The sequence below is a fragment of the Lotus japonicus genome, chromosome 6 (genome assembly GCF_012489685.1).
Source record: "Lotus japonicus ecotype B-129 chromosome 6, LjGifu_v1.2".
Classification (NCBI taxonomy): Eukaryota; Viridiplantae; Streptophyta; class Magnoliopsida; order Fabales; family Fabaceae; genus Lotus; species Lotus japonicus.
The window spans coordinates 51,232,633-51,259,712 of record NC_080046.1 but is presented as its reverse complement, the minus strand read 5'-3'; the positions used below and the strand labels follow the sequence as shown (position 1 = coordinate 51,259,712).

General features: G+C 36.1%; 3 protein-coding genes and 1 pseudogene across 7 annotated transcripts; 2 read left to right on the top strand and 2 right to left on the bottom strand.

The window, feature by feature from the left end:
- The first annotated feature begins 910 nt into the window (after nt 1-910).
- LOC130722460 (DAR GTPase 2, mitochondrial-like) lies at nt 911-9,589 on the top strand (annotated as a pseudogene). Its single transcript, XR_009013965.1, has 9 exons — nt 911-1,566; nt 2,552-2,744; nt 2,838-2,942; nt 3,641-3,718; nt 4,458-4,608; nt 4,748-4,818; nt 6,436-6,532; nt 8,858-9,066; nt 9,248-9,589. The product of XR_009013965.1 is annotated as a DAR GTPase 2, mitochondrial-like (transcript).
- Nucleotides 9,590-10,729: 1,140 nt separating this feature from the next.
- On the bottom strand, nt 10,730-12,164 carry LOC130722461 (CASP-like protein 1B1). The gene is made up of 3 exons (XM_057573189.1): nt 11,857-12,164; nt 11,629-11,752; nt 10,730-11,145 (listed from the first exon to the last, which is right to left on the bottom strand). The coding sequence occupies exons 1-3, from the start codon at nt 12,090-12,092 to the stop codon at nt 10,906-10,908; spliced, it is 600 nt and encodes a 199-aa protein (XP_057429172.1). The 5' UTR covers nt 12,093-12,164; the 3' UTR covers nt 10,730-10,905.
- Nucleotides 12,165-14,191: 2,027 nt separating this feature from the next.
- On the top strand, nt 14,192-20,119 carry LOC130726054 (protein LSD1-like). 4 transcript variants are annotated; one of them, XM_057577273.1, is made up of 7 exons: nt 14,192-14,348; nt 14,486-14,599; nt 15,327-15,437; nt 17,021-17,127; nt 19,375-19,443; nt 19,545-19,616; nt 19,741-20,119. In XM_057577273.1, the coding sequence occupies exons 2-7, from the start codon at nt 14,488-14,490 to the stop codon at nt 19,780-19,782; spliced, it is 513 nt and encodes a 170-aa protein (XP_057433256.1). In that variant the 5' UTR covers nt 14,192-14,348; nt 14,486-14,487; the 3' UTR covers nt 19,783-20,119. The 4 variants fall into 4 exon arrangements, with proteins under 4 accessions (XP_057433256.1, XP_057433253.1, XP_057433255.1 ...); XM_057577270.1 differs by having other exon boundaries at nt 19,342-19,443; XM_057577272.1 differs by having other exon boundaries at nt 17,021-17,133.
- Nucleotides 20,120-21,794: 1,675 nt separating this feature from the next.
- On the bottom strand, nt 21,795-26,990 carry LOC130726161 (vacuolar protein sorting-associated protein 2 homolog 2-like). Its single transcript, XM_057577391.1, has 11 exons — nt 26,706-26,990; nt 26,523-26,567; nt 25,586-25,620; nt 25,437-25,487; nt 24,716-24,820; nt 24,569-24,640; nt 24,122-24,193; nt 22,976-23,056; nt 22,844-22,879; nt 22,512-22,570; nt 21,795-22,100 (listed from the first exon to the last, which is right to left on the bottom strand). Exons 1-11 carry the CDS (start codon nt 26,743-26,745, stop codon nt 22,037-22,039), a joined length of 660 nt encoding a protein of 219 aa, XP_057433374.1. The 5' UTR covers nt 26,746-26,990; the 3' UTR covers nt 21,795-22,036.
- Between the last annotated feature and the right edge of the window lie 90 nt (nt 26,991-27,080).

Genomic DNA, 27,080 nt, shown 5'->3' with positions numbered 1-27,080 from the left:
TTCCTAGTTCCTACGTTCTTCATCTCTCCTTTAAAAAAAATTACGTTCTTCATCTCTACGATTGCCCATCGCCTCTTCGCAGTGGCGGATCCAGGACTCGGGGTCAGGGGGTTCAAAATTTTCAAATGAGCACATCGATAAAAATATAATTAAAAACAACTGTAATATGTTTATACATCAGAAATTATACAAATCATAGTTACATTGTCCTTTACGCGATTTCATATTCTGAAATCGTTGAACAATAAGCTTAGAGTTAATGTTATTGAATACATCACTCTCAATGTAAGTAAGTAAACAATCATTCATCCATGTATCTCCAATTCGGTTACGCAGTCTCTTCTTCACAATATTCATAGCAGAGAAAGCTCATTCTACAGTTGTTGCAACATGCAAGTTATCATGACCGAAATAAGCATTAGAACCACCAACATATTGAGATATAACCAGGTTTATATCCATCACATTCTCATGGAAAAGAAGTTCCAGAAACCTATCTCTATTTGATTACATCTCTATTTGATTACAACTGAGAAGCAAATCCTCCTGACTGACTTCTGATGCAACGATATTTCTCAATGTTTGTAGAACCGGACCAGTCATCAAACCGGTAGGCGTACCAGTTTAAGGTTTAAAGGTCAGATTGGGGTTGAACCGAGATCGAACCGGTGGTAATTAAAAGATAGTTTTTAAATAAATATATAAGATATGAAAATAAATATTCTTTTTTACCACTATTTTTTTTGGTTTTAAATATATATATATATATATATATATAAGAAACAGGTTAACGTAAACAAACAAAAAGTTCCTAAGAAATTCTACTTTGACAGCCCAATAAAATTTGATAGTGTGATATGGCCCATCCCACAATAGATTCAACCCTAAACTTTCTTAACTTTCATATTCACACGTTTTTTTTATTTTAGCCGCCACACTACCAGCGAAAATGAGAAAAGAGGCTTCCACTTTCCATTGTCTTCTAGATCTGACTTCCACTTTCGATTTCCTTCTCCTTTCTACGCCACTCACCACCCTATCTCCTCCCCTCCAACGTCTTTCACAGAGGCTGAGCGCGCGCCGGCATTGGAGTCGTCGACGGACTATGTGATGAGGAGAAAAACGGTCCAGTTATGGGTGTCTTTTTCCTCCAACAGCCAACAACCCAACGTTAAAGGCTAAACTACTTCTGTCCTCTTCAATACTTATCATAACAAAGCCTTAATACTCAGTTCATTGTCCTCAAAAACAGTTGGTCGGGCAAAGGAATGTAGGCATAGGTGTGAGAGAGAAAGGAGAAAGGATATGGGTGCAGATTTAAATTCTCAGGGGGTTCAAAAAAAAAATATTATAGGGGGGTGAGTAGGAATTTTTTTTTTTTCAGGGGGTTCAACTGAACCCCCTGGGCTCCATGTGGGTCCGCCCCTGCCTCTTCGTCCATCTTCGCCGCCGGCGTCTCGTCCATCTCCGCCGCCGGCGTGGCCGATTTCCACCGCCACTCCGTCATCAGTTCAACGCAGAAGAGTGGATTCGAAGCCTCAAAACGGTGCTGACTTGGAGCCAAGGGTACTCCCAAATTGCTCTTTGTGTAGGTCACCACTTTCATTCTTTACACCCCTGACTTGGAGCTCTTCTTAGTTTGATTCTGTGTGTTCATAACCATAGCATGATTTATACATAAATAAGATAATGACACTTTTGAAGTGGTTTTAGTTGTAATTTCTCTAGCAAAATGAGATACATGCTTTGAAAAGTTTAGATTTTGTTGTGTTGTTTGTTCATCTTTAGGAAACAGTTACTTGCCCTTTCTCCTCTAGTCTCTGCTAATTTTAGCTGGAGTGGCTCTCCAACTAAATTTACATTTTAAGCTTACTTTCTTTCTTTCTTTTTTTTACCTGTTATAGAAGATGTGTTCTGACCTTTAAATTTAAAGTGTGCTGAGTGCTTAAATGTAATGGGTTTGGTTTGATGTTTCAGTTTTCAGTTACCTTGAGATAAATTTAAAGTCATATTCTTCCCTTTCTTATGCAAAAATCACACTTTTGTTTTTCTCTGTACTGTTATAATCTATTCTGCTGAATCGCAATATCCGACTTGTAAGCTTAATCTTTGGTTAGGAATATATTCTTGTCATTTCCTGCTTTCAAACTCTGAAAGTCGAATAAGGATCATTGTAGGGTGTTTAGTGTTTTCTATACTTGAACCTTAACAGATATTCAACATCTATCTTATCAGCATTTGTTCTTCATGATGAGGAATATCTATATTTAGTTTATTTAATTCAATGACTAATTTCCAGAGATACTTGTTAGCATTATTATAGTGCTTCCATGATCAGATTTAGAATAAATATTTTTGTTTCCTGCTGATTTTTTTCCAGAATTATAGGGCCGTGGGCTGGCCCTGCCCACAAGGCTTTTGGCGGCTTTTGGCCCCATGGGCTTTTGTGTGTGTGGGGCATTTTGGCCCTAGCCCACGTGGGGCTGGGCTGGCCCTAGGGCCAAATTGACAGCTCTACCGATCATTAACCGAACTATTATTTGTGTAATAGGTTTACAGTGTCGATTCAATTTGAAATGGCAGCGGCGTCGCATTTGGGAAGACGAATAGGAACAGCACTGAAGGAAATGATAGGATCCAAGAAGCGAGCACCATGGCACGATTCTCTCATGGCTGCAGCTTCGACCGCCATTGTAGAAAGGATCCCTTTAGTCGATATCATTGTCCATGTTAGAGACGCTAGGGTACATACACATTCACTCTTCTTCTTCTTTTGCTGCTATTTCCTTGCATTTCAATCACTCTTCCTTATATTAACTCACAGTCTTCAATTCCAGATTCCATCGTCCTCTGAGTGCCACTTGCTCAAAAACTGCCCTTCTTCCTCTAAGCAAATTATAGCGCTCAACAAATCGGATCTCGCTTGTTCTTCAGGTTTGCAGGTCTGTTTTTCTTTTCTTTTTCTTTATAGAATGTGTTAGAAGTCCCACATTGGCTAGATATATGGTCAAACACGTGTTTATAAAGGATAGAACAACCCTCAACTCCTGAGCTAGCGTTTGGGTTGATTTAGGCCTCCCTAATTTTAATAGAATGCGATTCACAGTCTCCTGGAAAACATGTTAGGAGAGAAAATGGAGAGAAAGTGATGAGAGAAGAAATTGAAATTGGAATAAGTATACAATGAAGTAATGAGCTTATTGAAGTAATGAACTAAGCTAATTAGAGTAACCAGCAATGCTACTTAGGCTAACCACCTAACCAAACAAGTAACTATAGCTAATACACTAAAAGGACAACCTACCTGATGCTGTAAAATGCTCCTATGGTGGGGTCTAGAAAAGGGGTTGGACACATTTTGTGTACATTGTAGAGTCCCACCTTACATATTCGTGCGGTTGATTCCACCACTCGGACCTGTGATATTGTAATCACACAGCAGCAACTCCGACTATTGCGCTGAGGCTTCCCTTCTAACCTATAGACTGAGCTAAAAACTTAACTAATTAATCAAACTCAACCAATTCACCGTCTGCAGTAATGGGTGAATTGAGTTCCTTTTGAATTTATTAATTTATAACTTCTGATTTTTGTTAGTTTTATTCAATACTTTTTTATTTGTAATTTGTTTTATGAATAGGCATGGACAGAATATTTTGCGGAAAACAACTGCATATCTTGTGGAGTCAATGCTCATAATAAGGAGAGCATCAGAAAGGTATACTGTAAGTTCCCTTTTCTGCATTCCTCTGTTGAGCGTCAGGGATGAAGGATCCTAATGTAAATATCCTGGTGTTTGACATTGTCTCTAATGTTAAGGGACATGGGACCAAGTTTCTAATTTTAAAACTTGCAGTCGTGCAGTTCATATATTAAATGGATTTGAATTAATTAAAAACTCTCATTGATATTAGTTATTAGGAATCTGTATATCTGCAGCGTAATACATCCATGGTTTTGTGTGTAGCACGGTAAATTGATCTACATTAATAAGACCTTTTAAGTGCAATCTAAGGAATGATAAAAAAAATTCAAATGCAGGAAAGACCAATTAGAGATTCTGAAAAATGTATTATGTTTTTTCTATTCCTTTTGACCTTTTGCTACTTTTTGGTTTCTCTCCACCCTTTCCTTTTAGTAATTGTGTAGTTTTATTTTGCTTTGTTTCTTGTTTTGATGCATGTTTTTTGTGGAAATAAGATTCCAAGCAAATGGATAGTGACTTGGGCTGATCGGACTTAGTGCAATTTCATATTTGGTGTTGGGTCGCCTATTTCCAAAGTAATTTTGTATGGACATATAAAAAAATATTCTCCATGTTCTAGAAAAGGAAAAAATTCTCCGAAGAGTATGATAAATTCTGTGACTATATTGTCATAATTTTTGTTTCCCCCCTTTCTAATTGATTTAAGAGTTGTTCATGAACCAATTTACTAATAGTGACTTTGCTTTGACAGTTTCTAACCCTTATACAAGGCCAGGTGAGAAAGTTAGGGAGAACTGATCATGCTAATTATACTGCAACAGTAATGTTAATTGGGATTCCAAATGTTGGTAAATCTGCACTTGTCAATGCCTTGCATCAAGTGGGGAGAATTAGTGCAGCAGGTATTGAATTTACTATTACAATTCTAATGGAACAAGCTAAATGACATGCTTTACTTTTCTGAAACACAAATGGTTGCAATTCACAATATTTTCATTTTTTATCTTATTCTTTTTTTCTTTGGAAAATTTTATTTTATAGAAAAAGGAAAGTTGAAACATGCAACTGTGAGTCCAGAGCCAGGGGAGACTAAAGATATACGAAGTTTTAAGGTTAGTCGTTGAAACATGCAACTGTGGGTATCTCCACTTTCTTCCCCCAAGAATATGCTTCGTTACCCCACGTTCAAGCCATTACGGTCCAATTAAAGCCCCAAAAGCTGGCCAAGCCCATTACTATGGTCTTAAACGTGTATTCATGTAGAATTAAGACTGGTGTGCTAAATATGAGTTAGTTAGAGAGACACGTGCAATTTTTTGTTAAGAGGAGTGAGAAAGGAAGAATATGATGTAAAAAAGGAAAGGGGTTTTACGTGAGGACCAATTTTCGGGTTTTGACTCTTTTTGGAAGGCTTTAGAGCTTTGGCTTGGAGAGATCCTCCATGGTTGGGGGTTGATGCTCTTCCTATCTATATCGCCTCACAATTTTCCAGTCAGTAAAACGGACTCCGTTTCTGCGATACGAAGTTTGTCTTATACTCTTATTCCAATCAATTGGTGCTTTCATTGATAGATACTTTTGCATGCAGTGCAGAATGACCTTCACTCGAAGTCTTAATGTCTAATGTTGTTTGGCTGGCATGTCTTTGAGGAGTGCCCCTGAATCCTCTAGTACGTCCGTGAACCTTATCTCCTCCGTGAAGTTTGAAATAGATCTCCAGTGTGGTCAAACTTCCTGTAGTAAGTGCACTATCTATCATCACGATTTCTCTTCACTAGAGATTCTCTGGAAGAAGTGGATCCTTTAAGCAATCCTTTCTAGAATCTAATGCCAAGTCATCAACTAATATGGAGTTCAATATTACTGTCCCCTGATTCTCCCAACTACGAAAAGTATGAAATACATTTGAGAGTGACGGGAGGTTTTCCTTCCCCAATATCTGTACCCGAATTGGGCAGATAAGAACTTAAAGATTGTTGACTTCTCAATGAACTCAGTAAGAGCGGTATGATCATCAAGGCATTTCATTGTTAGATTATGATATTGATCTAACTCAGCCTAGTAACCATTTAGAGTTCATTTCATAATATTGAGTTGCAGAGAGGGTTCCCTGCCTTGTACGAAAGATCTTATTCTCTAATTCATAACAGGCAGATATAGATTTCCTGCTTCATAAAATAAGTCTTTGTCGAAGTCTCCCAAATATCCTGAGCAATAGGGAGAAACATACAGTTCCAGGTAATCTTTAGAATCATAGAATGCCACAGCCAAGTCATATTGAGAGAGTCCTCATCGAACCACATATCATAGCCACAGTTTGTTTTTTCTGGAGCTTTGTTTTCCAGCCATCCCTTGAGAGTAGTGCTAAAGAGCTGAGCCCGTTGAAAATAGTTAATCCCATCAAGGTGTTAAGATCCTTGAAGGTTGGGCAGATCATTACGAGTCAAGGGAGGAATAGAGGCTGTTGTTTTGTCTCCTGTCATGATTAATATGACATTTGCAAAGGAAGGAAATGGCACTATGCAGCCAAGAAAAGGACGAATGAAAAAGGCCACAATGTGTATCTGAAAAAAATAGTAATGTATTTAAATGTTAAGTTAGCTAAGCTTGATGCTTATTTCATACTTTTTGTCAGCCAATAGCTTTCTATATTTACTTCCTATCCGTCTTTTCATGTATTAGTACATTTTTGTGCTTTTCATACTTATGAAACTTTGCTTTCCATTCAGATTGGTAGCCATCCCAATATTTATGTGTTAGACACTCCAGCCGTCTTGTCTCCTGAGGTTCCTGATGTTGATGTCATATCTAAATTAATTTTAACAGGTATGTCTAATTAATATTCTTAACAGCCAAAAAATTTATGTTCTTCTTCCTTAGGTTTTCATTTTTTTCATAGCTTAAAATGAATATTATTAGAACTTAAATATAGAACTATAGAAGGGAATATTGGTTTATTTAAAAAGGAAGAATTTTTTTTGTTAAAAAAATAGGCAGCTACATTCTTGTGTTATGGTATTACTATCATGTACGATTTTTCTGTGTGGCTGTCGATGCGGGGTTTGATGAGCAAGTTGTGTGTTCTATAGAACACTTTGTGATGGTTATTCTCGGACAAGGTGCATAACAGACATTGCAAAGAGAGAAAAGTGGAGAAGCTATGAATTATCAACCTTACTAATTAAATTCTCATCCTTACTGTCTTATATCCAGTTTGTTATTGGGTTGTTCCCCAGGCCCTCGTGCACATATCCACCAAGGCCTTCATTGTGTCCAGCCTTGGGTTTCTTTCATTTTACCCATTATTTAGTCAAGCATCTTCATTATGCCACTGCCTCATAGTTTTCTTTGTTCAAGCTTGACTGCCGCTAAGCACTAGTGAACACCACTGTCGACCATCAGCAAACCCACCAAGAGGATTGTCGCCCTATTTCAAGCCTGCCTTAGTTCCATTTCCAGAGTTAGTTGGTCTCAGATCTCATCCATTTTGCGACAATTGGAAAGCCCTAATGTGGATTCATGTTAGGATCCAAGCTAACAATGTATGCAGAAAAGGTAATGTACTGAAATAGAAACAACTATGATTGCTTATTGATGTCAATAGAAAGTTACAGAGAAGGAAAAGATCCTAGATTCTGCCCAGAGCTAGGCTCCTATAGGAAGCTAATGCTCCCTACTCAACATTACAGCTATGAATAATCCAAGATACCTCTCTACCTCACCCTTACTCTCCTTATATTCTGTGGTTAGTACAATCAACCCCTCTCTCTATTCTGTTAGGCAGTTACATTGTATTCCTTTTCTTAGCCCTTCTAGAATATACTCTCCATATCTTTGGGCCCGCTCCTTTGAAATGGATCAAGTGCTCCTGTGCGCTTGACACCTGGTCAGTGTGCCTAACAATTCACACCTTGTGTGAGTTACACAGGACCTGTTTGGTTGTGGAAATATTTACATGAGTGCCTTGTTTTTCTTTTGCTTAGTGGGCGCTACATTGTCTTAACAGAGAAACAGCTCTCAGTTTTGAGTGTCATGTTTGTTGTTTAGTTCAAAGGGTTTCACTTATCCTGACGATGGATTCATTTGATTGCGTTGACATTGTCGTTCTACATGATCATAGAGGAAGTTACATCTCTTAGCAAATCTAAGCCGGAACATCTGTGAGTACTCGCGTAGTCCTTTAGTAAGCTATGTGACATTTGTTCTCTAACCATGACCTAAGGGTTCTAGCTTCTTATCCTATAACACTTCTGGTCCTCATGATTATTGACTTTGGTGCTGCTGCTCATAAGACACCTCATCATCGCTCACTTTTTTTCATCCTATACCACTTTATCTCTGTGGCTAATAGATCCTATACCCTCATAGTATTGGATGTAGTAAACATTCGACTCCAACATTCTATTCTGTTGAATAATCTGCTTGGTGTCCCTAGACTTTCCAATAATTTTATGTCAATTCACAAACTCACCCAAGATTTAATTTAACTGTGGTGACATTTTTTCATTCCATGTTTGATTGTCTGAATCTTGACACGGGGAAAAACAAATGGAGTTGCCAAGGAATGTGGCTAATGAGGATAGTACCATCAGAAAGCGTTAACTTCACGAAAATGAGAGTAACAAGCGGGTCATTGATTATGCAGAATCTGCAATCTCTTAAATATTGCTTCAGCACAGGCATTCTGGGCATCCTCCCTTTAGTGTGCTCAGAAGGTCTTTGTTTCGTTGCCCACTTCCAAAAGTGTCTATTGAGACCTTTCATGGTTAAGTTTGTCAGTTCGCCGAACACTATGGTGCAACTTTTCTTTCTAGTAATAATAATAGTACTGAACCTTTAGATCTTGCAAAGTAGTTTGTTCCTGTATTGATGATTGTACTTGGGTTCCATGGATATTTACTTGCCTGTCAATTTGTACTGTGTGATTAAAAACACAGTTTGGGAGACCAACTAAGATATTTCGTTCTGATAATGGGGAAGAGTATGTGAATCAAAACCTTTATTTCAAAGTGAACCATACAACAAAAACAACTTGCATAACTGGAAATGTATTACTGCTTTGATTAGCTTTTGCAATCCAAATTTCAGAGTTTCTCTCTTTTTTTCTTTTAGGTCTGATTCAAACTTCATTTTGATCTTTATGCTATGCAGGCGCAATTGGGGATTGTTTTGTTGGGATAAAAGAAATTGCTCAATAGTTTCTAGCTATTCACAACTCAAGTGAGCAGCAGTACAAGAAATGGGCAAAGTTATCTGCCAAGGATAATGATGGATTATTCCTCAACAGCACAACAAAACGTTCGACTAGCTCAGGGTTACACATGAAGCAGAAAAAGCAAATCCCTACAGATCACACACAGGTATCTATCTATAATTATTTTCTATATTCTGCAAGCTGATGTAATTTTCAAGTATGATAAAAAAAAACTACTGTATGAGATGGGTGGCTAAGTCCCATATCATATGAGCATTTTTTCTTGATTTCACATGGTTGATATGTTTGGTAAAGAATAGTTATAAGGAGTTGTGTGTATGTTGCAGGATTGCATAGTGCAGGATGTTCGACAAACACTTTATGAAACAATTTCATCTTTTGATGGCAATATAAGATGTGAAGATGAAATGGCAGCAGTTATAGCTAGGCAATTTAGTGCCTTGCAGGAAGCATTCCACATTCCAACTGAGTGTGTAGAAGATGCTCATGTCAAAATTGCTAGGAAGTTGCTTAATCTTTTCCGTACGGGTCGCCTTGGACATTATGTTTTAGATAATCTTCCTAGAAATAGTCACCGATAAGGTTTTTCTTTTTATGATTTTTAAATTCTTATGTCAACGTATGAATAGCGGCAGTGCACTTTTGTTATAGTGACAAACTTTATCTTCCATCTGCATCAACACTCATTACAAAGAACGGGTCATGAGAGGGCTTCTACAATTCTGAGGAGCACACACTTTCGCATTTGAAATCTTCATCGGAATAGCTCTTCTATCGAAGTACAAGAACAATCTTAAGAGACAGGATCCTCAAAGCTAATAATTAATCAATGTTAGAGATTTATGTACCTTTAAGAACAACATTCACAATCGCTTGAACTGATTCACTAGCTTAGATAAGCAACTTAGAACAGAATACGACTTCAAATTTAGACGTCATGAACAAAAAGCATATTAAAGCATGAGTAAAAATCATAAATAAAGTTTGAATAAGATGAATTACTATTAAAAACAAAATCTAAGTATGCAAACACATGAAAATTAAGAACCTAATACTAACAAAAAAGTTTAGCAAACAATAAGAAAGTAACTAAAATAAAGGTTAGAAAAGAAAGGGTGAGATGAAGTGCCTAACAAGAGCCTCAACTAGCCTATTTGTAATAATAGATAAACTTGTCCATAAAGTAACAATCTTTTGTTATCTAAATCTTTTCTAAATCATCACAAATTCGGGCTCACAAAAAGGAGTAAGCTGCTGAACACTCAAGCATTCACGGGTCCAACAAGAATGCCGAATCTTTAATCGAAGTGAATATGAGAGTTGTAAATCTTTAAGTCATCTTCGTGGGCCTTCAATCAGATCCTGATTCTGAGTTCAGTAGCCCAAGATATGATTGTATTAGTGCATACTGTTCCAGACCCGCATGATTAGCGACATCAACTTTGTAAGGAAATTCGTACTAAGTTAGAGGCTGATTCGCAAATTTGGCTCAACATGAAGGTTGTAGGGGTTCGAGTTAGCTTTTAAATGACATATTATTCGCCTTATTTGGATATCTATAACTCCATATTCAACCTTTTTCGAGTGAAAAAGGGTCATAAAAAGCTAAAATGAAAGAATTAACAACTTTTCTAATCCAAATAAGAACTAATGATCAAAACATGACTAAGGTATAACAATCAAGCACAAAATGAATATAATGAAGCTTAGGAAGTCACAGATAAAGTGCATCAATTATGCGCTTATCAAATTCCCCACACATAACCTTTTGCACTCTTGGACAAAACTTAACTTCAAAGAAGAATGTATTCACCATAGAAGTCACCTATATAATATATATAATCCATATCTTTATTTGTGTTTCTGGTTTCTGGTACAACTAATTAGTTACCTACATCAAACACTGACACTCAAACAGGAAAGTCAACACAGAGAATAGCATGACCAAGAAAAAACAGAGCACTATTTGTATAATGATGTCTGTTTATGGAGAAGCATGGTTAATGCGATGTGGCTTGAGCAGCTTGACAATGGACATCACTGTAATAATGAAAAGGAGAATGAAGCCAATGAAAGAGACAATGAGGGCAGCACCACCCCGGTCGCAATAGCTTCCAAATTTGTCACAGATCTTATCCCACCTTGCATGTGAATTCCCATTTCTTCCCAATTCTGACATGAATGTTGCTGCTCCATCTCCAGCTGATGCCAGAGCCATGGTCATCTGCCCCCAAAAGTACATATAAATTATAATCATTCAGTTTTCTAATATTATAGTAATTCATAAGAAAATTTTCAAAAATTCTTTGTAAAATTGATGTCATGGTAAAAAAAATTGTGAATTGAAATCTTCTGTGCCAAAACTAAACTGTGTTTCATTGTCTGTTCTAGCTACTAGTAAAAAATTTACAAGTCAATCAAAAATCATGTAAGTTTTTTTAGTGTATTAAATTAGTCTCCCAATTCCAACCTGCTGCTATAAATGCCAAAAGTTTTCTGAAGAGTGTGACTCATAAGGATTAAACTTTCAATTTAAGAGTTTAATTAAACAACCACTTTTAATCACCCCAATATACAACATTGGCTGCCACATAAGTTTATAAAAGCTGTTCTTTTTAAATAACATAACAAAATTTCACTAGTGGTACAAAAAATTCAGACAATTTGGTTTGGGAACTGAAGATATATATTCAGACAAAAATAGTACCATATCTAATATTGCAATCAATGCAAGCCTGAGTCCTTTGTAATCATATTGGGGTCCTAATAGATCCAATGCTATCATCACCAAGTTATGGAGACTGGCATTTCCATTGGCCATCACAAAGAACCTGCATCACCACCAATAATGTAATGATAAAAATGTGTAGTTAAATATCAGTTTAAAAAAACAAAAGAAGTCATAGATTTAATTATAATGGAATACAAAACTTACACAAACGCTGGAGTTTGATTGTACTTTGCACTGAGAGTAGCTGTTATGGGGGTGTTACCATTTGTGCCAACCACCAAAGTTTTGGTCTGTTTGTTGAATGCCATCACAAGTGTGGCAGATGCAGTGGCCAAAAATGCAACCACCCTGAGGGACAGAAGGACCCAGTCATGATGCTTTGGCTTTGTCTCATCTGGAACTGCATTGAAACCAAGCTCTTCTTCATTTCCTGAAGCCATTATTGTGCAAGCACTTAATCACATAAGTGTAAAAGTGATTATGGTAATTATGATGCACTTAATTACTTGGTGTTAGGGAGAGAGATGAGTTCTTATATAGGGACAGTGACACTGATCAATTAAACATTCCATTTTGCCCAGTCTAAGAAGCCAAGTGTTGCGTCCTATCTGCCAATTCCTTGTGTGGTATAACCAACTGAAAACTCTGAGTGGTTGTTTGGTTTAGTTGGTGAGGAAATCTGAGAGAACTGCCAATATGGTCCACTTAATTTAATTTAATGCGACTAATGCATTTCTCATCTTTAACAGTAGTTATTAATATTTAAAAGTTAGTTTGTATGTTCAAAAAAATCAAGGACATTAAGATTAGTTAAGAAAAAATCAAGTTATAGGTAAGAAAGGCTAAATTTTGGTACCATTAAGATCAACTGTCTATCTCAAAGAAATCTAAATTGATATAGGTAACTGTCTATCATTCACATGAAACAACCATGCTCAAGTACCTAGAGTATCACTAGTATAAGTAGCAAAGCTCTCTTTTCAAGTATCTAACACACCTATATACTCAAAGCTAGACTAAACGTGAGATCATTCATTAATAACCTTGTCAGTATCTAGTGATTCACATATATCTAATCTATGCATGCATGAGATTTATCAACACCAGTTTCACCCTACTTCATTAATTCCTTAATGAGTTAATATCATCAACTCTCTTACCTACACATTGATTCCTAACATAGATTAAGAATTTTTTTTATCCTTAAGTCTAGATGTTCTCTTAACTAATGAACCTAGCTAACTCTTATGAATGGAAAAAAAAATTTGGTCAGCCTTCTACCGTTGAGTGCACTAACAGTAAGGCAATGAATTAGCCTGATGGCTATCGGTTGTGAGAATACATTGGTTAACACCGAAAAAATTTAAATAATTCATTCCATTTCAGACTCAAAAACATGTAATTTGCACACACACTTCTACCCTAGCAGCATGTTCTAGGTGTATAGGCTAAAATATGACATGAAGAATAAGAATAATTATTGAATCAAAGCATAGAATATGAATATATATTGAACTGAAACACATTTGATACATCAAAATTAAACAACTATATCTAATCCCAACAATCGAGAATTAGCTATCTGTTTTCATAGATAGATTAACAAACATAGATAAAGAACTAGAGAAGTCACGATGTCTCAACGACGAATCTAGCCTTCAAAACTCTCTCCAAGCTCCAGGTCTCTCTCCTTGATTTGATATGTGAAAATGTGCAAGAGATACAAGAATGGTCTATGAATGATGCTTATGATATACTACTGGCCTTTTATAAGTGTTTCTGGTCGCCTTTGGCTCACTTAAGTGAAGCTCAAACTCATTTAAGTGAGGCCTTCCTTCAAGTTTAAGTAGCCTTGCTCACTTAAGCGAGCTAAGGAACATACACTAATAAAAAATCACTTCCTGTTAAATATTCTTTTAAGCGAACTTCTCTAGTCCAAATGCCATTCTGATTATGCCTATTCATGGCTTAAGCCATTCTTAAGGGAGACTTCTTCAAATACTTTTCAAACCACTTTTTCCTCACTTAAGCAAGGCATCTCTTCCTTCCAAGGTGGGTTTTGTGCTTGGGTCTCCTTGCTCATCTTTTTACCTAGACCAAAAATTAGGGTTTAGAGCTGCAATTTACTTAAAATGTATACTAAGTTAAATATTTACTATTCATGGTTAAAATAATGTATTATTGAATTATACATTCTAAAATGATATTCGTGAATTTGACACTTACATTGTTTGTATTGAAAATTCTAATAACTTCTAGAATTTTCCTAATTTCAAACCATAAGCACTAAAAGGTAATTAAAATTTTCTTTTATTTGAATAATTCTTCATAAAAAAATTGAAGGCAAGAGATGTTGCTAATGTCTAAAACAATAAGCTCAAATAAGTGAAATAACACTTACATCATATAGTCGACCTGTCATGCTCCGCTCGACCCACCTCTTGAGGTTATCCATTCCTCATAAATAAACATGATGCAAATTTCATAAATAAATTAAATAATAAAAGAAAAAGGACAAAAAAGTTTAAATATTTTGTTGATTACAATGCACAAAAAAGGAAAACAGTGTAGAAGCTTCCTCCTCGTCCGCATGTGAAACAAACGTTGAATTTGAACAATCAAACCCACCACCTTTTCTATTCTTTCGATTTCTCCGCTGAACAAATTTTGTTCTTCGTTTTCTGAATCCACAGCAGGTAATTTCGTTACGAATTCGAAGATTTTGTTTCATATGTTAATTCTTTGCATTGCAAATTGAATTTACCTTTGATTAGGTTACATAGCTTATGAATGATTGTGTTGTTGTTGTTGTCATGGTTGTGTGAATTTTCAGGTATGCGGTGCCAGCTTGTGTGTAATGGGTGTAGGAACATCTTGGTTTATCCTAGAGGAGCCGGCAATGTTTGCTGTGCTTGGTGTAATGTGATTACCCCTGTTCCTCCTGCTGGTATGTTCTGTTTTGTTGTTCCTGTGATTTGAGGTTTCAATATTAGAGGAACTTTATTGCTCCATGTTTGGTATGTTGAATTAATTTGATAGTTAGCATTAGCAAGCTTGGGCATGGATTAAGCGGTTAGTTAGTTTCTAGTTTTCTCGGTAATATAATCGGTCTTATCTTTTAGGCATGGCGGGCCGAAAATGGTTAATTACTAATTTACTAGCTGGATATGATATGAGGAGTGCTATTTCGCACCACGCGAATATGCACAACTTATGCATTTGGTTGGGAAAAAAAAATAAGTGCTATTAATTGAAAGATATTGACACGAGGTGATAACATCCAATGGCGGAGATGCAGTTGTCGGGTTTCGTCTGTGAATTTGTCGTGTCTTTCATCATTACCGATATGAAATATGGAAATTTAATGTGGAGACAAAAACATTACCTGCATTTAGGTTCATCCCATAGGCCGTTATATATGGTTTCTTATATGATGCGAGAAGTAATGTATTGGCTTTTATGCTCTATATTGACTGTTAGGTCCTTGTTTATACTTGGGTATATCCAATCTTTCTCTATTCTATTATTTGCCGAGAATTCACATTGGGATTAATGTGGTAGTATACTATAAACTGGAAAGAAAAGGGAACTGGCTAGATTAAAATTCACATCTAGGTAGACTTTAACTGGATGGTTGCATTTGGGTACCTTTAATTTTTCTAATGCTCCTGCAGGGATGGAAATGTCACAGCTTTATTGTGGAGGCTGTAGGACATTACTAATGTATGCAAATGGAGCTACGAGCGTGAGATGTTCCTGCTGCAACACAATAACCCGTGTACCAGGTACAATATATTGCTACTACGTTGCCAGATTTGTGCAGATTTTTAATTGAATATGGATTTTATTGCACTGCTTGCTGACTTGACTTTTGTCGGTATTTACTTGTAAATTTTGTTCAAGACACCTATCACTTTTTAATGCTAATTATGAATCTCATGAATTTTCAGTGTTTATTTCTTTCATTTTTAAGCATTTATACATGTATATTGTATAAACTATATACAACAAGAAAACCTTATCCCACTAAGGGAGGTCGGCTATCCGGATCGCATGACGTCATTGCGCTCGGTCAAAAATCAAATTTTACAGGATATTATTGACCACAAGGTCGCTTTTAATAATGTCTTCCAATGTCGTTGTTGACCTCTCACTGCCCCTCTTCTCAGAACTAAGACCCATCTTATTAACCCTTTACCCTTCTCATTGATGCCTCCAAAGGTCTTCTTTTCACGTGTCCAAACCACTTTAACCGATTTTCTATCATCTTGTCGTGGATAGTTGCCACACCAATATCTCCTCGTCTGTATCTTTTCCATTCTAGTGTGTTCAGTGTTCACTCATCCATCTTAACATTCTTATTTCTGCTACCTCAACTTTTTTCTCGCGTTGTTAAAGCCTAACATTCGCTACTATAGGGGATAGCTGGTCGTTTAGCGGTTCGGTAAAACTTTCCTTTGACCTTGGTAGGTACTTTGCAGTCACAAACAAGTCAATGTTTTTCTCAACTTTAACCACCCAGCCTGAATTCTGTGTGTCACATCTTTGTCGATTTCTCCATTTGTTTTGTAATAAATCTCAGGTAATTAAAACTGTGAAACTTGTGGTATGACGTCGTTTACAATTTTTACTTCCAAATTCTTCTCATCTTGTGTGTTACTACAATTGCAATGCATATGCTTTGTCTTACTCCTGCTTAAGCAAAAGCCCTTAGATTCCAACGTCTTTCTCCAAATCTCAATTCTCAAGTTTACAATTAACCTCTTCCCTGAACTTTCAATTAGAAAAATATCATCCGCAAACTGTATATAAAATCATCATAACAGCCAACCCATCATGCACTCTAATGCTATGCTATAGCCTTTTTGGGATTGGCTGCTATGCATTGCTATCTGGGAATGACATATTGGGGGGAAATAATTAAATTAAAACCTTAAGGTTTCCTATAGCTTTGTTTTAAATTCCTTACTATTTGAAATTTATAACTTTCTTCTGATCATTTCCTAGACAGAATATAATTCGCTGCATTAAATGGCAAAAAACATGGATAAGTTGCCACAACCACATAACCCCAAAACTTGGATTATTGTTAATTTGATTCTGTATTTTATGCTGATGACATGACAATTTGTATTGGTAAATGTTGTAGTCCAATGAGCTCTACAATAAGGGTATTATATGCATAAAACTTATAAGCACAGAATGTTGGGTTTTTATGAAATTTCGTTGAACGGGTTCCATTTTCTTCATCTTATATCATTCCAATGATGAATTCGATTGTTTTATTATAACAACTGATGCTTATTAAACAATTATTTGCTTAAATTGTTCACTGACTTCTTTTTGATGCGATTCGTGTGTCAAACAGAATCTAACCAAGTCAGTCATATCCATTGTGGGAACTGCCGGACAGCACTCATGTATCCTCATGGAGCTCTCTCAGTCAAATGTGCAATTTGTCACTATATTACTAATGTCAGTGTAAGTATACATCGATAGAATAATATTGATACTGTGCATTTACTTTCTATTTTACCAAATTCTTTGGAAATCGTAAAATAAAATAGGGTTCATTTTGTTGTAAATTAGGCTTTCAGCAGTAATGTTCACTTTGTAGTTTCAATTCTATGGTTGGTTTCTTTAACGTTTTTCTTTAAATCTAGTTGTGTCAATCTCAGTCCTTTTGTCAGAAGACTAGAAAGTTTAGATGATTAGATTTGAAGAATTGCATAGAAGTTGCGGCTAGTTGATTGGTTCTATTTTGAATCGTCTAGGTTTTCCTCAATACGAAAGACCCATTTGCAGCCAGTTGGCTCTCTATTGGTAGGTAAAGGGACCAAGGATAAGGTGGAGTTTCTGTGATGCATCCAACTCCAGTTTTTTGAGTGAGTGGATCATAGGGCGAGTGTTTAGGGGGTGGGACATGTGGGAGCAGTGGCGGAACTTCAACAAAATTTATGGGGGAGCTCAAATAAATTTAAATATATAAATTTTGAAATATTTTACTAACACCAAAAAAATATTTCATAGAGAATCAAAAGTCATTAGTCTAAGTACATAAATATGTTAATTCATATATTGATATCATATACTAAAATCAAAATAACATAAAATGTTGCTAACAATAATGAAATAACTAAATTTCCTTACATAAAATATTAGTATTATATTTATTTTTATAAGCTTGTTTTGTTGGGTAAGTCCCTACTCTTTCTACTTTTTCTAGTACTGTGACTTTTTTTAAAAAAAAAATTGGTATTGTGACGCTGACATAAGTTTTATTAGTTTTATATATTTTTTTGTACTAAATTGCTCTCACAATTTAAACCCTTGTGTGATGAAGGTTAAATATATTTTCAGAAATGAGGCTCCTGAGGATCAAACACTCAACATATAATTTAAACAACAACTTTTTATCATTGCAATTAACACTTGTTAGGTAATATATATGATTTTTACAGTATAATATATCCTATATACTAAAAGTTTTTTTGGCCAAATCTCTGAGGGAGCTACAGCTCCCCTATGTCCACCAAAAGGTCCGCCACTGTGTGGGAGGGTTGACACCCGGGAGAGGGAATGGGGATGAGGAACCAGGACTAGAGTGGTAGATAGGTTTGGCATTGGATGTAGTGATTTGTGGAGGAGGGTGAGATATTCGGTGGAGACTACACAAGGGAATAGACTCAGGAAGTGGGGACATGTGGGAGGGTTGACACCCGGGAGAGGGAATGGGGATGAGGAACCAGGACTAGAGTGGTAGATAGGTTTGGCATTGGATGTAGTGATTTGTGGAGGAGGGTGAGATATTCGGTGGAGACTACACAAGGGAATAGACTCAGGAAGTGGGGAAGACTGGGTGAGCAAAGGCAGCGGTAGGAAAGAGAATAGGGAAAGGGAAATTTTCCTCATTGAATGTGATAGACATCCTTTGAGATATTGAGCTTGCATACCAATTCCAAGGGAGATGTTTAAGTGAATGAGGTTAAATGAGAAGAAAGTCTATGAGACTTTCCAAGGCAACAAACATAACAAAAATCTAGGAACATTACAAGATTGTAGTACAATGTGAAGTGTATCATGATTGGGGTGGCCAAGTCTAGAGTGCCACACAGCAAACAGGTATTTGCCCTAACAGTGTTAATGGTTGAGTTTGAGAATGCCCCCAGTGCATTCGCCGGCAGGGAGAAAGCAGGTGAGGCCGCTGCAATCGGTCACCCTTACTGGCGATGGCAGAGATTGCATCGAAGAATTTTGAGGGTCACCGCCGGACTCCATGATTTTCTATTGAAGCAGGGCTCCGATTAGGCATTGGCTCTTGATACCTTATTAGGTTGAGGGAGTTTGAGAAATGAATTTTGATTGTGTTCAGCAGTGTTCCATACACAAATATATAGAGTAATGAGGAAGTTACACTGGAGACCACTGCCGTAGCTAACTCTAACAATACTAAGAATATTAACTAACTGAGGAGTGAGGATACACTAGGATCAGGTCCATGCTATACTATGTTATGGAACTGGCAGCTGATCCAACATCTGACAACTCTGATTTCTTTATGCGTTTTACTTCATATCATCATGACATGAAATCTTAAAAATATGATGTGATTCTTTTTGCATTTTATGTTGTTTTTCTTTGTGCTGATTTTTTCTACCCCTTCATGGCTTTGCCTTCATCCTTCTGTAGATGACCAATGCAAGGTTTCCAATTCTTGTGCAGAGATCTAATGGAACAACCGAGTCTGAAACGACCACCTCTGAATCTGAGATAGCATCTTCTATTTCATCAGTATGCTTTTGACTTTTTCTTTTGATGATTGTTCATGATACATACCGTCAGTCTTTTGTTGTGATATCTAATGAATATACGTATGATCCTATTCCCTGCAGTCAAGGCCCCACTTCGAGAGCCAAACTGTTGTAGTAGAAAATCCCATGTCTGTTGATTCAAATGGGAAATTGGTAATTATTATTTCTTTCTGTTTTTTGTTAGCTTGGGATATGTATTCTTCTACTACATTTCACTTATTTTTCTATGATTTTTTAGCAAAGCAAGATTTATTTATGAGAACCTAAACTGTAACAGGTGAGCAATGTTGTTGTGGGCGTTGCAACAAACCAGAGATGATAATCATCATGTTATGATGCTGTGTTAAAAGAAACATTATCCGGCTCGTTATCAGTTTCCGTTGCTTGAAGATATTGTTTGTGTACTTGATGTTGCAGCTGCAATGGTTTTGAATTGAGAATATTCTCCATACAAGGTCTAGACTGATTTCATGTATTTATATGTAAAATATTAGAGAAGTGAAAAGAGCACAATGCTTGTAATCTTTGCTGCATTTGTATTATAGCCATGTAGGTTCTTACTTCTTAGATTATATCTTTAATTGCATGTTCTAGATGTGCAAATAAGATGGTGATGTTGATAATAGTTTCAGGCTTAAATATCTTTTTGATCCCTACATTTTTTTATTTGGTTTGGATAATTATTTTTTAGAAATTACCCTTTACTCTATATTTTTAGAAATCACCATAAATTAGTCCTAATTTGTTTTTCTTTTGTTTGGTTTGGGTCCCTTGGCACAAAGAGAAAAAAGATTATGGTGATTTCTAGAAGGGCAATGTTAGAAACACCACACTCAACCCAAACCCCACCCCCACTCACATAGTATTTTTCAAGAAAACCCTTGGTTTAATTGGTTTAGAATCTGGTTGTTGTCTTGTAAAAGTAAAAATGTCTTGATATCGGGCTCTAAAACCCGATACTATTATAATACATTTCACGTCTAAAACCAAGTAAGTAACCTAGTACTGTCATCCACTGGTATTACCAGGTTTAGAAACTTGGCACTAACCTAGTACTGTCGTGTTTTAGATCCTAGTATGTAATCATGCCCTACTATTACCGGGTTTTAGAACCCAGCACTACTCCAACACTACGGTGTTTTAGATCTCGGTATGTAATCACTCCCTACTACTACCAGGTTTTCGAACCCATTACTATCCTAACATTATCGCGCTTTAGAACCCGATAAGACGAAACTTCACTCTTATGTAGTAGCTTTGTCACTAACACCAAGATGAGAAGGAAAATGAAAAAAAAATGAAGCGTGCCGGAAAGAGGGCACAATGTGATGGGAATGAGAGGGAGTGAGTTCCTTGAGGAGGAGATGGTGAGGAAGATGAAGGATTAGTGAGAGCCTTGGTGAGATGTGGGGTGGGGGTGGTGTTAAAAACTAAGGATCCGAAAAAAATATATATAAAGACCAAAACCAAACATTCTGTTGAGTATGTTGTGTTCAACATCTTAAGTCATATCATGTCACCTGAATTTGAATATGTGAAAGATAATAGATTGTCTAATGAAAATATCAAAGTGAAACATATGAGAATTTTCCATTTAAATTTATTATCAATCAAATAACTCATGATTTCATGAAGAATTTTGGTCACTGTTCAAGGCTTCAAAGTCTTAAAATATTAACCTGATGAGCAGTTAGATTGACTGTTGTTAAGTCAAAACCCGGTGTTACTTTCTATTACAAATTTTGTGTGAGATTATAATAGAAAGTCAAGTATGATAAAGTTGAGCTCAAAGGTCCAACAATCTCATGAAGTTCAAAATAAAGAGAAGAATGAATGTTATTCATTTGAAAAGCTCCAAAAAGGACAAAAAATTATTCATTTGAAAAGCTCCACAAGGTCCAAGTCTCCAAGAGAAGAATGAATTTACAAGCTAAAGAGACTTAAATATTCTTAAAGAAATCAGGAGAAAGACCTTCCGAGATGAAGAGTGAATCGTATGGAAGTCCGTTAAGTGATCCTTAATAAAGAAGATGGAAAATTCAAAAGTACACATGTGAAGAATGCAAAGTCGATAACTATCATGGATAACCAGGAATCATTTTAATCCCTATACAAATTGACAGACATAGCTGATGCCATCTTTCATTTTCGAGTTGGTATTCAGCCACGGTATCTTGTATGAAACTATGCCCCAAATTTAACTTCTCATACCTCATGTACTCACTCTTTTGTATCGTAATAATACCTTTTCTTTGCACTGACCTCCCCTGAGATTAATACTCAAAACTCAAAAGAGAGCTCAATGCAATTGGCGTAGTTAAAATAAGAAAGTCTAGTAACTGGTACTTCACCAAATAGATTTATGGACTAACTTCTGACTAAACAATTTATAGATGTCTCTGCTAGTGATACATTCCAGTCCAACAAACTAGAATTATTCATATCTAAAACACATCAGTAGAAAATCAGTAATAATACCAGGCGCCATTAATAAAGTGTCGATATTGCTATATAGCATATATATCATGATTTGTACAATATGAAACATATCTATCAGCAGCTGTAGCTGATCTTCATATCCTCCGAAGAGAAGCCAGTCTCTTTTCAAGATCTTCCACATCATTGGATTCTGCTGGTCTGCATGCACGATAAGAAATTTTTTGTCACTTAAAATGTCATAGGATTCAATGAGATCAAGAGTAGCTATGCAATAAGAATATCCTTAAAATGTTCATGAATTGATTCCATCCAAGAAAACAAACCCAAAACAGGAAAAGAAATCCAAAATTTCTTATTGGATTGGATCATATTTGATTTGAAAATCAATACAATCCAATCCAAATTCCAAACAGAAATTTTGTATATGTACATAATTTTATTTATAAATATATCACTACTCATACAGTCATCCTTGTATATTTACTTTCCTTTATATTACTAAAATTATTATACAGCTTGTACGTATTAATTAGAAGTGTATATTTGATTAAGTATATAAATTTTATGTAAATTTGAACAGCATTATGCACGAATAAGATTGAAGTATACCTTGGCGCAACATTTTCAGCACTCCTTGAACCAATCCGTCCTTTCGGAGCAGAAGATAACTATCATCAGAAAAGACCAGCATCAGGTCCACCATTCAGAAAGGTGATTATAGAAAAGAATAAGTGCAAAGACAAACGCTTGTACCATCAAACAACTATCTAAAAAATTTAAGCCCTTAAAGGAACATGGATTTAAGTGTGGACAATGAACCTTTGGTGTGCTGAAATTCAACTTATTATTAAAATAAGGTGGCAAAGTCGAACTCTAGAGAAAGCATATGAATGATTTTCATATTGTATGTCTAACAGATTCGTATAGGGTTCAAAACCAACCTGGGATGCAATATCCACTCCAATCTCGTCAAGAACCTGTCATGAATAAATAAAAGTTAGATATTTTGAAGGAAAATTTCACTTCTACTATCAAACTATACAATTATGTTGGTCATTTATTTATATTCTCACCTGGTTAGTGAGCTCTTCTGTTTCTTCCTCAGCTTCATCTTTGTCTAAAGTTTCATCTATGGATTCTGACATCATCTCAATCTGCATTTAAGATAACATTATAAGTTTCTCGAGCGAAAGAAAATGTTATCAAATGATATGGCTGGAGCCAGCCTTGAATACTGTGGCTATCAGGTCGGCACAACAGCTGCTTGCCATAGATGATATTATAACAAATGAAAAACCAAAACAAACTAGACTGTTTTCAAAGAGTAGATTCCTTAGAAAACTTGGCAACTCAACCATTCATAGCAACACAAACTTGTCGAAACATGAAGCAGGTACGTTTCCTGGAAACTTGGCTTTTTGTTGATTCTATTATTCGGCCATTTAAAGGCATCACTGCAACTATGTTCTGACTCCCATCTCAATTCTACGGTTCTACCTTCTATGGTATATCCTTCTTGTATAATTTTTTTTCTACACTGTTTCTAATTTAACCTTTTCCAGTACACAAACTCCCACGTTCCACTTCATCTACTCATTGTTAACGACAGGTTTCTGTTTCTCTTTCTGTTTCCAGCTGACAAATGCTAGCTTAATGACAGTCCAACAAATTAAAATAAACCCTTAGTCCTCATCTTCATGGTTAGCATAGGCCATAGCATATCTCTAACATAAAATATTCTCTCTTTCTCTGTTAAGTTACTTTTCTTCATTTGATCAGTTCTTTTTTTTTTTTTTTGAAAGTTTGATCAGTTCTTTACTTGAGTTTGAATATATTGTTATTTGATAATCAAAATAATTTATTCTAGTTAGTTTAATGTTGTTCCTTAAAATTTATTATTATTATTGTTACTTGAATGTATTGTTACTTAAATGCATCCATTAAGCACCAAGCATGCTTTCACGCAGGCTCCCAACTCCACTGAAAGCACTCAAAGCACTAGACTAAAAAATCAAATCAACAGTATTTTTCTGCTGAAGTGGAAAACCAAAAATAAGTCCGTATTCAATTTTCAGTGTGCAAAGACTAGCACTGGCCTTGTCTCTAACAAGGTCTAAGAATATTGGCAGATTGTGCAGAGTCTAATGTATTTAGCCTACCGTTGATGCAGGAAACTTGCATGAGAACATATTAGAGATATAGGCAAAAGGATAAATTACCGTCATGTCCATTTGTGCTGACTGCTTTTGGAATTCTTGGATCACCTTCGCCTGCTTTGCTGGTGCCATTTGCTGAGAAGAAAAGTAAGGTAATGATTACTGTACCATTGTAGTCAAAAGCACAATATTCTTCACAAATCTAACAATGTCACAAAACATCTATCACATATTATGAAATTCTGATTCAGTGACATCAGAAATTTCGTGATTAAACTATCAATGATGGATGGAAATAAAAGAATTATTATAGCCTTCTGTCAACATATCCAGTAAAAGCTAAGTTACTTTTAACATATAGGACATATTCTCTATTTTCTTCCTTGACAATGACAGAATCAAGAGTTCAAATACCTTTCGTATTACTAACTACCAGAAAACCAAAAACAATGGCATTACGTCACTTTGGTCTTTGAATAATACAAAGCAGAATGACTCTGGATAACATACCTTATTCATTGCCACCATTGCTTTAGTGGCACCCTTCATACCTGTAGAGATTGAAGTACTTGCATATAATGCCTGCAAAAGAAATTTGGGAATTAGGAAAATTGAAAATCCAGCCATCATCTCAAAAAACAGAGTATTTTTCTCCACCTGTGTGTGAGTTGCAACACCCCTGATCTGAGCACGACTTCCCTGCAAATTGGTTATCTGTTGGCGTAGCCTAACAAGTTGACGAGCCAATATTCTAGTGGCAGCCTGTAACCAGACACATCCTTATTCAGCATTGCTATATAGCTATTATCGTGCATTCCGAACCAGTTCATACACACCAGCAGTTGGTTTCACATTTGAGCAGGTTTAAAAATAGTGCTTCACTATAATAAAAATATTCCAACTCTCTCCAGTCCCCACCGGAAAATAAAAGGATGGATATTATAATCACATCCATTTGAAATTGAAACTAAGTACTTATTTTATATTTACAACGATCTTTTGTACACATGTATAATAAGAGAGACAATGTCGAGATCCCTGAATTATTGGGATCAAATCATCAGCCTTGACTATCTACCGACGGTGACAATGAAAGTCTATCGACTCGAGATTTTCAACTCCTTCCCGATTTTAAAGGCAAAATCCCAATTTTGACTACTTAAATCTTTATATGGACAGGTTCTAGGCCAAATGTGAGGTAGTTGAACTTCATTAAACCTCATAACCCAAGTGAGACGAGAGCACCAGATATACATCTAACTAAAGATTGTTATCAATGTCACATTGTCAATAACTATGCATACAGTACATGCTAAACCATATGTTTTAGGGCTCATTAACAATAAGGAAATGGATGAGAAATTACAAACATACTTACCTCATTTCCGGTTTTGGCTGTTCGTTTAATCTCTGCCACCAATTTCCTTTCCTGCAGTTGACAAGGGAGCGAAGCATTAGCACTAAAAAATATGTCCGAAAAATATAAAAAAATTGCTAAGAAAGGTCTCATCAGTCAGCATTATGTACCTCCATCTGAAGTGATGCTATCTCCTTTTCAATTCCTACAGGAAAGAAAGAGTGAATGAAAGAAAAAGGAAACAAATGTTAACAGAAGTGATACAGTAGTAAAACAAAATAGTGATGCCGAATGTGAAGCACTGCTGATTACTATGAATGCCTTATAATTTCCATCCACAAATAAGAAAGATCAACAGAGTGAACATAACAAATGATATCAAATGTGAAGTGTTGCTAATTCAGACAGCAACATATAGAATAGACAATTAGATTATATCTTTCCAGATGACAAGGAACCATTGGAATAAACACTGAACAGTTAGAGCAAGGGTATATATAATATTAAGAAACACAAATGTTTTTTGGAAATCGGGTAACTCTTGACTCAAACAATGAGATCAGCCTAAACATTTTCAGCTGAAAATTTCATATGAGGCCTCTCAAACAACTGCAATCAATGGATTGCCAGGCATGTTGGGGTAGGAAAAGGGAATGAGAAGTGTTGTCAAATCGCGATTGTGGACCATCGCGGTGAGCCAAAAATCCGCTATTTCAGCCACTATTTGGCAGCGAATAGCAGGAATAGCGCACTATAGTGGGCAATAGCGGCGTCGCGATTAGCCAAAAATCCGCTACGCTATAGCGGCGTTAGCCGCTATTAATGCCGCTATTTGAAAACATGAGAAGATTCAACAAAGTAGTGAAAAACAAAGATCATGAATTACCATTTATTCAAGCAAGGTAATTCATCTTTTATCAGAAAAAATACTCTAAAGGCTAAAGTACATTCAACTAGTTAAACAAATACTCTAAAGCTCTCTCCATTCAAGCAACTCACATCAAATGAAAACAATTTAACATGGGCAGCAAAGTACATTCACTAGTTATACAAATAGACATAAATCAATACTAGAACTTCTAAATCAGCTTCCATTGAATCAATTACCTCTTGTTGCAACAGCCATTTCTCTCTTACTACTCCGCAGAGCTTCTGTCAAAGGAAAAACAAACAAACAAACGTAAATGAATACCATTGCCCAAACACATTCCCATTTTCATCCAACCCAAATAATTGCCAATTTCGCCAACGAGAGTAAGATTTAGTGGGAAAACGAAATAAGGGTTTTACCTTTGGGTGAGGTTTTCTTCTTGAAGATGTTCAAGTTCATGTTGTCGGTGTTGATCTGGAAAACCCTAATTGACGAACGAAGCAGGAAGAGAGATTAACAGTGACTCACAGAGTGTGAAGTGTTTGATGTTGTTTGCTGAGAAGAAAAGGAGAAGATGCCTTGTGGAGCGTGCTGCTAGGTGGGGATCCACGTAGGTCATGCTCGAAGTAGCCGTTACCCGTTTTTATTTTTATTTTACCAAAAGGCAGATCCCGTTTCGGAAATTGACCAACTTTTAGTATTTGGGTTGAAAGTCTCGATTCAACCTATATTTAATAGGTTGGGGTGACCCACATAAAAATAATATAATTAGAAAAATATTTAAAAATGGAAAA